The 14,670-nt window shown below is 34.8% G+C and overlaps 2 protein-coding genes across 12 annotated transcripts in view; one reads left to right on the top strand and one right to left on the bottom strand.

The window, feature by feature from the left end:
• The window catches only part of LOC310893338 (uncharacterized protein), a 68,920-nt gene extending 55,595 nt beyond the window's left edge, over nucleotides 1–13,325 (top strand). For 3 of the 5 annotated variants that reach the window (XR_014578912.1, XR_014578914.1, XM_083822143.1), the window contains one exon: nucleotides 7,897–13,325. Coding sequence is in view for 1 of the 5 variants with exons in the window: in XM_083822143.1 (XP_083678269.1) it covers nucleotides 7,897–7,906 (10 nt within the window). In the remaining 4 variants the exon portion in view is untranslated. The remainder of the gene's footprint in view (nucleotides 1–7,896) is intronic. The other 2 variants (XR_014578913.1, XR_014578915.1) reach the window with 1 other exon arrangement.
• Nucleotides 2,243–14,670, bottom strand: part of BBS9 (Bardet-Biedl syndrome 9) — a 289,008-nt gene continuing 276,580 nt past the window's right edge. For 5 of the 7 annotated variants that reach the window (XM_083822115.1, XM_083822100.1, XM_083822112.1 and 2 more), the window contains one exon: nucleotides 3,579–3,745. In XM_083822115.1, the coding sequence (XP_083678241.1) occupies nucleotides 3,594–3,745 (152 nt within the window). In that variant the 3' untranslated portion in view covers nucleotides 3,579–3,593. Of the gene's footprint in view, nucleotides 2,269–3,578; nucleotides 3,746–13,189; nucleotides 13,438–14,670 lie in introns of those variants that run through there. The other 2 variants (XM_083822113.1, XM_083822114.1) reach the window with 2 other exon arrangements.

Consider the following 14,670-nt stretch of genomic DNA (forward strand, 5'->3'; position numbering starts at 1 on the left):
TGTGTAGAGGCATATAGGTTAAATTATTGCCTGATGGATTTCCCATGGCAGTCAAATATAGGCAATCATTCTGACCTTTTAAAAAGTTGCTCTTTGGTACTCCGGTGTTGAAAAACAATCATTACAAATTATTTTCTGTAGTAAACAGATGGCTCACCTTTGTAAAGGAGCTCTCAAGTGTTCAAGGGCATGGATAATGATTCATATATTTCCTTACATCCCATCTGCTGCTCATGAGGTAAGGAAAAAGGAGAAATAACTGGAGTAGCCCTTACTCTGAATAGACTCTTGTTGCTAGACAGCCCTTTGGGCACTGAACATGAAATTTATGACAGCTATTGTAAGAATGATTTTGAACTCTACAGAGAAGCAAACAGAACTATACTGCTCATGTATTTTAGGTCATCTAAATCTGTTAAGTCAGTGAAAAGCAATCCAAGAAATTAATAAATTTTTATTGGACGCATCTTTTGGGAGTCTTGCCTAAGTAGCGTTACTACTTTTTGGCCAGAGTGGGAAGCAAAATTTTAATCTTTAGGGTATTTCTACTGCAAAGAGAAAATGATGAAAAAGTTGCTTATTTCTTTGAAGCAGCTTTTCATTAACAAGGTTATTTGCCTTTCACTCATGATTGAGCTCCATCTTAGCTCTTGCTTTGCTTTCTTCTGAGGACACATTTTCACAATTTTTTGTCCCACCATTGTCCACAGGCTCAGTTTGTTATATCTTTCTGCCTCTTTATATACAGAGACAAGGAAGGCTTACCATGAGATGTGAAGGACATCTCTGTGAAGGTAGCTGAATGGCAGTAATAATGACAACGTGGAAATAAGGAAAGGCTACAGGCCTGACAAGGTTTCTCAGTACTCATGGGGACCGCTAGTTTGTGCCACCCCATTGCCACTGCTGGGGCTACCAATACTAGAGTAAAGCTTCCTGTGTTAAATTAACATTCACTTACCTGCATGGACTTTTCAGCCCACACGTGCTTTGCTGCGACTTAACTCAAAGTGGTAAAATAATCTGTATTTCTGCTGGAAACAGCATTTCCTGCTTTCCCAGTTGATTATAGTGAAGTTTTGCCACTTCTTACTCTAAACAGAATCTTACGGTGCAACATAATCATGGTGTCAGAATGAAAAATTAAGTGATAGTTTCAGAATTATATATTCTGGAATACATTTTTATATATTATATATTATTATATATATAATTTTTAAATGAAGACTATTTAGTTTTGATTTTTAGTATAATACAGTATTTTTTTCAGATTCCACATAAGTAACATATCCATACACATGCATAAAATCAATATTTTGATCACTGATTTACTAACTCTTTCAAGTAGAAAAAATCCCTTTTTCAGCTAACACTACCCCTTCAGTTCAGCTCTGCTACAATGCTACTTAACTAATCATTTCATTTTAATGATACTATGAAAACACTATGAGCTATACTTACAGTCCTAATTACTCCTACAGGGATCTAAGGGGGTACTTTCGAATATGTTAATCTTTTACTCAATATACTATAAATTCAATTAGCAAGCTATATGGTTCATACTTAGATTAATATACTTTACAGAAATTCTTCATTAGTGACAGGTGTACTAAATACTTCATTCCTGTTTGTAACAGCTGCTACCCTAATTATGATTTATTCCAGCAATTAATGTTAAGACTTTGATATAATGTAAGATAACTGTTGAGTAGCAAATAGAAGAGAGAATTAACAGTACATATATCATTCTCAAGAAGTTAATATCAACAACTGTAACTATCTTAAATTAAAAAATATTACACTTTTCCAGGCAGTGACTGCCCAAGTGACATCCAACAGCAGAATTTTAATGATGGTACTTCTTGGATCTTTTGGTTCATTGTCCCAACTTTTTTTTGTACAATGAATACCTCATCTGTCCCTGTTTTTTAGATTTAAAATGTATTTAATTTTGAAAGGCTTAACACACAAGGACAAGTCTAAACATTCTGAAGAGAGAAATTAGATGTTTAGGAATTCCTAAGGTAATTAAAAAGTGATTTTTTGTTGTTGTTGTTTTGCTTTGTTTTTCTGAATTATGTCATAAATATGGAGTTTTATAGGCTTGGTCTAATTTATTCTTTGAAAAGTTGTTAATTTCCTCTATCCAAGCAAGAACTTGAATATGCTGATTTATTAAATATAATATTCAAGATTGACATTAACAACTACAGTGTTCAAGACTGACATTCTTAAAGTAGTTTTGCCTTTTCTGAGTCTTCTTTTAACCTGTCAAAGAAAGAACCCAAGTGTTCTGGTTGATTTCAATGCAAGCGTACAGAAGCCGCATTATATCACTGTCCACAAGTATAGATTTCTTCTTCTCTTACATTCTATTTATAAATGAAAACAGATGAACTCAATAAAATGTAAGTCTACAGAATTATGGCTTCCTTTATTCTAGTGGCAAAGAAGTTTATACATAATTGGCCCCTAATTTTATCCAGTGGCTTAAACTTTTTCTTGAACTCCAAAAAGGAACCATTCAGTTTAAGAACCTGATGGTTTCGTTTCAGTGCAATCCATCATATTTTCTAATGCTAGCAAATATGGATCAACTGAACAGCACTGACCTACTACGCTATCTGATTCTTGAGAAAGCTTCCCTTCTTCAGGCTCAAGCCTAAAGTCTGGACCAGTACAATGGACCAAGAAAACCAGTAGCTTTATCAATAACAGAGACAGGGTGGCTTAAGAAGATGGAGGCCAAATTCTCCTTTCACATTAATGATGTCAGGAAATTGAATCTCCTTTATTGGAGAGCAGAACTTTGCCTTCTGTTATGCCAGTACAGTATTAGTAAAACATACCTCTTTATACATTTCACAGTTACATATCAAGTTTTATTTGAGATATATGTTAGAGTTAAACGTTTTAGTTTCCTTCCAATTACTCTGTTGGCAAGAACTACTTTGTGTTTATTTTGTTATTTTGGGGTCAAACAATAACTAATTACGATAACTTTAACTTAACAATAACTTTATGTGCTTCCTGGGCAACTCTAATGAAAACCAATTCTAAAAAGCGACTGACATGCAAACATATGGGAGTACCATGTATTTTTGAGACACACAAATATATGGTAGTGATATGTATATTTGAGACACTAATAAAGTCAAAGGTAAATAGGAAAAGTCCTCCCCACTAGCTCCAGAACAGAGGCCAGATCTTAATTTCACATAAATTGGCACAAGTCCATTAACTTCAGCAAAATGACACGGATTTTACATTCAGTGAGTTTCTGGCTTTTCAATATGGGCACTATTTCTTTCAAAGCTACAATAGAAAACACAGTAATAAGAATTTAATTTGTTATCAGTTTTGCTTTTACCTATCAATTGTCTTTTATACATCAGCGGGGGGAAAACAAACAAACAAAACAGTAGATCTATTTTACCTATGGCAACAGTGCAAAAATAAGGCATCGACTTTGAGACACTAAAATAAACTCCTCTGACAGATCACGGAGAAAGGAATTCACAACTAGAGAGTAATCACTGCCTTATATAAGATACCTATCACAAAGTGGAATGATATTTCAATAAATAGCATTATTAGAATCTACTGAAAACATTTAATAAAGCAGGCATACCTTGATTTTGTGTGGGTGAGCTATCCCTGTCCCTGAGCCTCTGCTTAAGGGGCAGGAGCTCCAGCCCCAGCCATGCTGGGGCTTCCCCTGAAGTCACTCTGGTTCTCCAATATCCTGTATGTAATGGAGAGCCCAAACTGGATGCAGTATGCACACATGGCCTAACAATGCTGACTAGAGGGATAGAGCCCCTTCTGCTGACCTATGGGACATGCTCCTGTCCATAGGAGCTGGATATTCCCAGCCTCTATCACTGCACACTCGGGGTTTGTGCTCAGCTTCCTGCCCACCAGTCCCCAGACCTTTCCAGAATAGCTTCTCCCCAGTATCGCTTTAACAGGTCAATCTTTCCCAGCTACAGCACTTTGTATTTATCCTTGCTGTATTTAATAATGTGCCCATTGATCCTTTCCTCAAGGCTCTCTGCCCACCCCTGAATGGCAGCCCTTATCTTGAGGATATAGAATGCCTGAGTATATAGAATCCCTGATTTCATGTTGTGCATGCCTGACGAGAGTGCATTCCATCATCTCTTCTAGCTCAATGATAGATATGTTCAACAGCACAGGTCCCAGACAGACAACTTTTGTGGCTGGCCTCTAGGTAGGATATGACCCACACTAACTACTACCCCCTAAGCCCAACCACCGAAGCAGTCATTTTCTCATCTACCTGTCCCGCACCCCAGGCCACAAGGCCCCTACTTGGATTTACCCTTCTTTTTGTCAAACTTTTTTCTTTTTGTCTACTTTACAAAGTAGAGCTGTGTTTTCATGTAAAATCTTTTATTTTATTCTTTATAGCTCACAAACTGTGAATGGAGTAAAGGAGACTTAAGATAAGGAAGCCAAAGCTTCTTTACAGAATTTATCCTGTTAGTGGACTTACTGATACACATCTGAATTTAATATGCTGAAATATGACACCTCATTGGGATAATAAATTTATGCTTTTAGGGTATTTCTTCAATTTCCTTTATTCTTTTTCATTTTTATATTTTAGGTCATATTATCCTCCTGTGCCATGCCAAATTTAAAATATGACCATTGCAATTAAGTACATGTAGCTCATACTTTCTTCCCACCTCAGTTTGGTTACTAAGTCTGCCACACTAGCAGCAGCATAACTTGGTTCACCAAACTTAGGCTATAATTTTTGATACTTTGACAATGGTCTGGATTGATAGGATTGAATTTTAACAAGTTGTGCATCTCTTTTTTTGGAGATTTTGTCCAAAAAAATGTCTGTAATTTTTAGACCATGATTTCCTTTCAGTTTAAATGCCTTGCAAATTTACTTTTTTTCTTTTTCAGCAAGACTGTAATATTAGTATCATGCAAACAAATACATTTTCAATAAATGTCTTATTTAAGGGGAAACTTCCAGCTTGTAAAGAACCCCAAAGTGCAACATAATGTATTCCACTTTATATTTTCAACAAGAGACTTCCATTTTTCCTTTTTTTTTTCTTTTTTTTTTTTTTTTTTTTTTACCCATTTAAATTATTAAAGGTAACATTTCTTTCAGACTTTGGAAGGTTATCAATGACTTAATGGTTATATCTGGAATCTTAAAGCCTTGTGATTGTATCTTAGACATTCTTTTGATTACATAATCCAAATTGCTTTGAAAGCTCTATCTACTTTCTTAGTTTCCATGAAAACCTTTATAAGAGCAGAAAATGTATTCTCATTAACAAAATAAAAACGTAGTTGGTGAAATCATCAAACTAGGATGCAAAAAAAAAAATAATAATATTCTTGTTTCTAGGTACAGGCAAGGAAAAACTGTGGTTGATGAGGTGTCTTGGAAAAGTTAACGTTATCAAACAACGGACATTTGGTTCCTGTTGCAAACTTTGGCAGAGACAGTCTAGCACTACAAACAGTAGTTGTTCCACTTGTTGAGAGTGTAGCTTCAACCTTTTTAATCAGCCATACTAAACATATTATAATTTTATCATCATGAAAATATGACCTTTATTTTTGTACTTGACTCAGTCACTATGCTTTTCACAAGAATGGTGTAAAGCTCCAAGTAAAATACTAATAATAATAATAACAACAATAATAATAAACAGATTTGTTTGGCAAATTTAAACATTTGACTGCCTTCTTGGTTTCAAAGAGTGACTATCTTCTTTCTGCCATAACTTGAAATATGTTCAAATGATGAAATAGATATTTATATCTCTGATCTGATGATTCCATTGAAAATAATTGCATTTTCTTTTTTATACAAGTATTTGGGTGGTTCTTTCACTCAGACTCTGACAAGAAAATCATATTAAAAAAAAAAAGAGAGAGAGAATGATGTTGGGAGGGTCTTGGATCCCACCAGTGACTAAACCAAAGTCAGAAACATTATCCAGAAAATTATTAGCTTTCTGGTGGTTCTGCAAAAAGAGCATATTACAAGGGGGACACAGGAGAAAAGTCAGGAGGCTACATAGGTCATTCTGAGATAAATGAGAGTTGGCTGGAACTGGAAGTAGGGCCACAAGAAAACAAATTCCTGAGGAAAGAAATAGCATCCTTGGTTATCCCTTATGAGAGAGAAGGGCCACCTTTGTAAAACAGTTAGTTCGTCAACACAAAGTCTGTAAAATGCAGAAGCCACTGTTTCTTATCCAGGCACAAAGAAAACCTTTTCAGAAAAGAAAATCCAAACTCCTCTCCTTAATCGATTTTTCAGTACAGAAAGAAAGTAAAGATGTTTAAAGAACAGATTTTAAATGCAGCTCTGTCTGTCAGGACCAACTGAAATCCCAGCAAAAATAAAGGACATTGAACCACTCAAAACCTTTCAAGGTTATCAGGGATCTATCCCAGATACAACTGTTACCTGAGATGGAAACAAGATTCAACTGATATTATTATTTTTTCTATCCCAGCCGCAGAGTTAACAAAAATCTGCCTAACCCTCTGCAGCACTTGGACAGTATTCAGCCAACAAACCAAGAGATCATTACTCTTTACTACAAACATCGATATGGGTTTCAAATCATTTCATTAATATAACTGGGCTATGGAATTCACTGCCACAAGTGTAAATTTAACAGAATTTCCAGAATTTTCTAGTCTGTCTGTAATCTAAATATTGACAATCATATGAAGATTAGGAATCATTGTTTGGAGTAATCATGTGAAAAGCTGCTGAAAAGGTAAAGTCTCCTTTGATCAAACACTAGGTTAGGTTCTTTGTATTCTGCTGCTAGCATGAATCCTCCATGACTGTTTCAGTCTAATCTTTTGTCATTCAACATCTACTCATCTTTAGAACTCAGGTATGATTTGGCCATACTTTATGTAGATGATGAATCAGATCTGCTTCTCTCTTACAACATTGTATTCAGGTTGCTGGGAAAAAAAGATTAGTCAGAAATGCAAGTCACAGCATTAGGAGAGTCTTGGAGATATATATATATATATATACACACTTTTTTAAATATTATTTTATTTTATTTTTTGTCAGAAACACTATAGGAAAGCCAGAGATGGGCAGGTCACAGTAGGAAAACAAGCTTCTTTGAGAAAGTATAAATACTGGTTCTAGATCAAAGGGCTTTGAATGTTGTATAACAAACATTCTAAACCTCAGCTGGCATCCTACATGCAAGTAAAGTCTGTAAGCCATCACAGTTATTCAAATTGAAACATTTGAAAAAACCTGCATAGATACACTTACATATGCTAAAGCAACAACAGCATAAAAACAGCAATACGATCAATAAAAGATGAGAGCGTCTATGGCTTGTGTCCACACACCCAGACTGAAAAGAGTGGAGTTATAATTTGAACTCTGCAATAGATGGATAAGTCATTTATCCCCCCCCCCCCCTCCCCTTTCATAAAGAGGTGATAATTCTAACACTCAACAATGCTCCACAAAGGAAGTTCCAAAAATACCACCATGGACTCATACATCACTGCCTAACACAGGATGTGCTTAATGCTAGTCAATGTACCACGATTCCATTAACACCTTCCTTTAACTGCTCAATTCACTAGCACATGATTCATTAATGTCAGAAAGAATATCTTGTAACATTATAAGACTATTCAAATTACTATTATTGTAATTGGCATCTGCCTAAACTACATTTACGTTTCCCACAGCTAACTGTGAGCATCAGATGTGACTTAAAAGTCACACATTTCTGGGTAGAAGTATGAAAAAAATATTGCGCTTTTCTGTGACTTTCTTTAATAGACTTTCTGGTTTGTGCTCTGGCTAAGACTAATTACAGCACTTTCTTTTGCCAGGATCCTATGACATACTCAGCGCCTTCAATTCCTACTGAGTTGAGTTGACAGCACTTCGACCTTCATCTTCATGTCACCCCAGCAAAGCATTTAGGAGGTTTGGGAGTAGTTGTTGTTTATCTCCTTTCTCTCTCATTAAAGTGATAATGTCAAGTTACCAACTGTAGTTCACAGCACTGGATGTTACCAAAAACTTCCTGAATATTTTCCACCGTGTTGTTTTTCCTTACTTGAAGAATACAAACAGAAATTCTGTCTTGAAGGTGAAAACTGCTGTGAAATCTCTGATCCCTTCCAGTAATTTCTGTAAAAAGTTACACATTCACATTTGCTTTTCTAAAGTCTCACTAGCCTTTCCACAAGGAAAAATAAATCATCTTCACTAATGACCACTAATCATCATATCGAGTTAAAAAAATAATAATAAAAAAAATTCTCAAGTCTGTTTTTCCTTTGATTTTGTCTTTGGGGAATAGGTTCCAGTTAACACATAGCATACCCCTCTTTGGCTAACCAGCATTGGCTGGAGGTGATTTATCCTACTGCCATTACCTAGGTAATTTGCCATGTATCATTACACAGTTGACCAGTGATTTGGGAGTCCCAGCAGTATCACTGGGATGCGAACCTAGTGAGAACCTACTATATGAAAGCTGAAGTTATTATACTGCTCCTCTCTCAGCTATTTAAGCCACTTTTAGGAGTCCCTGGAGCTTGCTCCTTAAAGGACAGTATTTATTTTCCATGACAGTTACAGACTTAAAAGCCCAGGGCCTGATCCAAAGACTCTTGTAGTCAATGGCAAACTTTCTGCTGACTTCCTTTGCATCATGGTTTCACAAACCATTCACAGCAGTTACAGCCACAATAAGGCCTTATTTTAAAGACACAAATGATAGTTCATAAGGGATGAGCCCTAACATCTATCCCTACTGCTGTTAACAGCCGAGGAAAGGAAGAATATTCCAGAGCCATTATATTGCCAATTCACAAACAGGTGGAAATAAGAACCACCTTGACTTCAAGTCCTCAGTTTTGTAATTTGGAAATAGATTTGTCTCTTGCTTTTTCTCTCTCACAAACACTGCATATTCATTTGAGAACTAAAAAAATTAATAATTCTATAGATTTGCACGGTGAAGAGAAGTCTTTGAGTTTCAATGGCAGATGAAAACATACTCTTCCTTCCAACTGGTCAGGATTTTGTAGATAGAGTCATTTTTACATAAAGTTTGCAAGTTTCAGCTCTGACTTCCTAGTTATAATTCTGTTTAAAATAAAAAAAATAAAAAATAAAAAAATAAAATAAATAGGAAAAACGCATGTAGCCAGGCTACTCACTGAAAAAGTGTATGGCTTTTGCAAATTATCCTGATCTGCAAACAAATGATTTCAAAACAGATACAACCTATATATGAATATTTTTCTTTGTGATGGAGGAAATTTTAACATACCACTAGACTTTTTTTAGATCATGAATATTACTTCTTTAGTACAGAGGCAGTTTACAGAGCCCCAGATCTGTGATTTATCCATTATGTTTGCTCATATTTAAACTCTAGTGTTGTACATTTAAAACATCTTTTGTTCTGAAAGTTCTTAGCTACAAGAAGGGCATAGAATCCAAAGAACAGCAAGGTTACAATATGGCTAAATCACTCATTAGCTTAATTTTTATATTAAAGCTGCTTTGGGGTTTATAAGCCAAAGAAGGTTTGTCCCATTACCAGAAGGAAATGAGCATACACCTTGAAATGACTAAGAACATTTAGAGCACAAACTGTCATCAGGCTGAGAGACGGTGTTTTCAGTAACCAGAACTGAGCAATGACATATAACAAAGGCTAGTAAAATAATACAACATGACAAATATTCTCAAAGATTTTGAACCATTAACTATAACAGAACTACTATTAAATAAATAAATAAATAAATAAATCAGTAGAAGATCTTCTCTGTCTCAGATATGGCACAAATGATTCCTTTTGAGATGAAATGTAAAGTTCTATTTTTTCTCTAATATAGGTATATAATGCAACACGAAAAACTATGAAGTACTTTTACTACTGATGAAAAACAAGAATAATAAAAAAGTATCCAAAGGTAACTTCCCTCTCACCCACTACCAACCCACCCCCCAACACTCCAGAATGAAAAAAAAAAAAAAGAAAAAAGGTGAAAAAAATGAAGGGGGGGAGGAGGTGGACTAAATAAGGAAAAAAAAAGGAAAAAAGGAAAAAAGGAGAGGAAAGAGTGAGAGGGATTGAATAAGTATGAATTGTAGATTTTAATTTTTGCACATAACAGAACGAAAGCAACCTCTGAAAACATTGTCTGTTCCCAGAGCATGCATCCTCCTGTGTTTCCTCTTGATTCTATAGCTAGCTCTACGATCTTTCAACTTGAATACCCTTGTTTCACACCTACCTTACAAGTGACATATGTTTAAGTTATTACATTATGCACGTGTTCATATGACATGCCAGAAGTTCATGTTTCTGATCTCTAAAGAAAACAACGGCTTCCTATTACCAGTTAACCAATATATTGTGCATGTGAGCACACCACAGTACAACTGTGGGGAAATTATATGCATCACTAATACACTTCTTTGACCAGTGCCAATATTTCCCTTGTGTCTAGCTTTTACACTGCACTTGTAAAAACTCTTCTGAGGATGCTTCTACCATATTCAATTCCACAAACCAGATCTAAGCACACCTTGGGCAGCAGCTGCATACAACCCTTTCTAGAGAATTCCCCAAAAAGGTCAGCTATGCTTGTTAAGATGTTTAAGGTGTCTGTTCCATTTAAATCAAGTTTTAAAGAAATGAACAGAGTGTAGTAAGAGAGAACAATTCCACATAAATGAAAAACATGTGGAAATGTTCAATAGGTCAACTATGTAAAAACGTGTTATATACTGTGTTTATAGGTATTTTATTCACAGACAAGGCTGGCATTAGTGTTTTATTGATATCCTAGTGAAAAGCACATTAATCTAACTAAGGGTTGCAAACCCCTTTTCTCCGTATTTTAATATAGACCACATAATAGCATAGTAACACAATTGTCTTTGAAAAATTAACTCACACATAATTTACATTATATTTTGACCATAAATCACTTCTGCTTTTGTATCCAGATTTGTTTGCAGGTGACCTCTGAACATTTCTGAACTTAAAAGTTGTGATTATAGATCCAAAATCAGAATTCTATAGTGCAGGCTCATCTTCAGTCAAAAGTGCCGGACATCTTACTGCAACTAATTAGACAATCTGATCCAAATAATGTAGTGCCAAATTTCTTTGTGCCTGAGAACATTCAAGTTTTGGCCGAAAGCAACTAAGCAAAGTGTAAACATTAAGGTCCAAAGGAAAAAGCCTTCATATAACAAAGACCTCGAGAGTACAAAAAGAACTACACCCAGAAGAAAGAAATCTTATGAGAAGGGAAAATTTGTGCCTGTAAATAATCTTTGCTTTCAGTGAAACTACATGTTATGATTGTGAATAAAATCAGATTTGGATGCAGTAGTGCATTGAAGCTTCTATTTCTTGCTTCACTGTGAGGTGGGTTTAACTGCACTGTGCTCTACAGAATTGCCTAGGAACTGCAGACACCACCTGAAATCCTAGAAAACCTCTTTTTAGATCTTGTTAGACTTGGAGCATTTTTAATTGTGTATCTGAAAGCAAACCACATTTGCATAGTACTGGAAATATATTAATGCAGCACATCATATTTATGTTTGTCCCTATGACACATGCCCATTCCCAGCAAAGATGAGTAACCAGTTAGGTACTGCTATATACCAATTTGGTACTATGCACCACTTCAGAACGCCAGTACAATACTTAGGATTCATTTTAAACTATCATTTAAACTATCATTAATCTATCTAATCATTAAACTTAATCTACTAATCATTAAACTATCATATCATAAACTATTTTAAACTAAACATTTTAAACCTAGGTAGCTGTCCTTGTCTTGCTTTACCACAAATGTACATAAAGAAGTGGAAGTCCTATACTTGAATGCACGAGCAACTATGCCAGGAAGTTGTTAGCTGTGGGGCTCATAACTTAGAAATCTGCTTTCTATTTACACCTGCTCCAGCCAGAGTCTGTACACCAGTTCTCTTCTCGAAACAAACCTTTGATTGAGATTGGAAGGTTTGATGGAAGGTGTGAAGTCTGAGTCTGAGTCTCTCAGCAACTGTTTCTTTCAGAAGCAACCACTGATATTGAATTTTATTATTAGTATTTTTCTAATCAACAGGCATGAATGGTACAAACAGTCAAATTTAATGAGATGTACCTGTAGTATAATTGATGTTATAGACTGATATATTTGTTATCTATACCTCTATCTATAATAAATATGCTTGATACCTAAACCTAGGATATAAACCTACAGTATAAACCTTGAATATAAATGCTCTTGATTTCCACTTACTAGTTCTATACTTGGGACAAAAAAAAAATCAATCTAAATACTAAAAAAAAAAAAAACAAAAATTAACACTAAACACTAAATGCAGATAATTTTCAAACTATACCTTTATTTTTGAAGGGATAGCACCTTTATAACTTCTTCTCTTCCCACATATATCAAAGTTATTTAAAAAAGCACACAGGAAAATGTCAGTTATGAAAATTATCTTGTGCGCATACTTAATTCCATTTGTAACACGGTACAATAATAACATTTTATTTTGAAGATATTAAAAGGATAATCTCCACCCTTTCAGAAAACAGCAATGAGGCCTCAATAAAAACGCATAGACTACACAAATTAATTAAAAGAAAAAATGGAAATCAGGGACAGACAGTCAGCTGCTGGAAATGCTCCACTGATTTGGACTCATTTCTTTAAAAAGGAAAGATGACAAACCTTCTGATCCTCAGTAACTGACATTACTCCACCATTCACACAAAGAAACATAGTTCAGGTTCTATATTCAAATTAAGTGTTCCTATGTCAACATTCTTCAAGTAATTTCAAATCCTTTTCAGCCACTGATTTTCCACTGAAGAGCATGAATTCACATATTCCATAAAAGTATATCCAGAATCTCAAATGGTAGCATTTATGACAAAGATCTTGGAAAACTTATTTCAAAACGCTGTAGAAGAATGAAAAGAACGACTACTAGAATATTGTGTTGCTTTTTAAAATTGCTGCTAATGGTAATTATTTGTTATGATAAAGTCTTTTGATAAAATCCATTTTATCAAAGGTTTTATTTATTAGAAGACATGGTTCTATTAAACTTACTTACCTAGTTTTGCCATGGTAAATCCAAAAAAAATCCTCCCTCCATTTCCTCCTTATACTTGTTTCAAAGGTAAATTACTTATTTGCTGTTATTTCCTTTAAATTATACTTAATGTCTAATCCAGAAATTAAATAATGAATCCATATTCCCTTGTCCTCTTCAATCTTTGCAGTGTTTAAAAGATTGCACCATCCCATAAATATAATATATGCACATATGTAAACAGCACTTTTCTGTCTTGAGTATCAAATGAGTACCTACCAAGCAAAAAGGAAAAAACTCTAAATTAAAAAACATACAAAAGAAAGTATTATGCATGTGATGGATATTAGCCTCTTCGTTACTGACTACATGATTATGTACACCAGTGTTGATGCACATATATTGACTATTTCAGCACCAAAAAATCACCCTAGGATAACTAAAATTTTCTCATGTCAGTCTCCAGAATCTGAAACTGGTATTGATCAGTAAATTCCAGTATTTCACATATGTCAAGGTCATATGAAGTTTAGCACAATTCAGGACTCCCTATATTTACCATCTACACTATAATAAAAGGTATCTCTTTTCTCCCCTTCCCATCCCCTTTCCTCTTCTTGTTCAATGAAAACTGAGAAGACAACTTCAAGTCTCAAAGATCTCAGGAAACTGGAATTTGATGAAAAGCAATCTCATCAAAGGAGTAAAATGGTCTGGTCTGCTGAGTTTCAAGTGACTTTCTGATCTGCCTATTTGGATTTTTCCCTCCTTTCTTTATCCAGTAACAAAATCACATGCAACAATTTTATTACTTCTCTTAGAAATTAATCTGAAAAGTTGCATACTCCCCAGTTTCTGTATTAACCTAGGCCACATAAAATATGGCATTTCAAGGTATCTCAAGGATCAAGTCAAAGGAGTTTTGTACCTAAGGTTTTCCTCAATTAAGTTTCATTTGTTTTTTTTTTCAGAAGTTTTATGATTCTCCAATATTCTGATCTAATTAATTTGCTGGACTGAATCAATTTGGATGTCCTTGGGCTTTTCTCATCAACCAGTTGCTTCTTTGTTTATTTTTCTGTAGCTCTACATGTGCAGACAAACCAACACAGACTTTGGAGGCAGGGCAGAAAAATGGCAGAAATTTTGAGAGAACTGACAGAAGAAGATTTATCAGGGAGAGAACAGGAATTAGTAGTACATCTTTAGTCTTCACATCATCTTTACCTCACAGTTTCCTCATAAATGCCCACACTTCCCTTCTTACTTTTTCCCAAACTTTAAACAGTCATTATCTATAATTTATGAGCAAATATTTTCTAAGATGCAATTACTTTCTGCTAGGCCATGATTTCTTCCCTCTTTCTAATTTTAACTTCCCAACTTCTTAGTAAGTGCCATTTATTTAGAATACCACACAGAAAATTTAATGAAATGGTATACATGAACAACAAATCTCTGACAGTTCTGGCAACTGTCTTTTCTGAGATAAAATAGATCTATTTTAA

The sequence above is a fragment of the Anser anser genome (genome assembly GCF_964211835.1).
Source record: "Anser anser genome assembly, chromosome: 2".
Lineage (NCBI taxonomy): Eukaryota > Metazoa > Chordata > Aves > Anseriformes > Anatidae > Anser > Anser anser.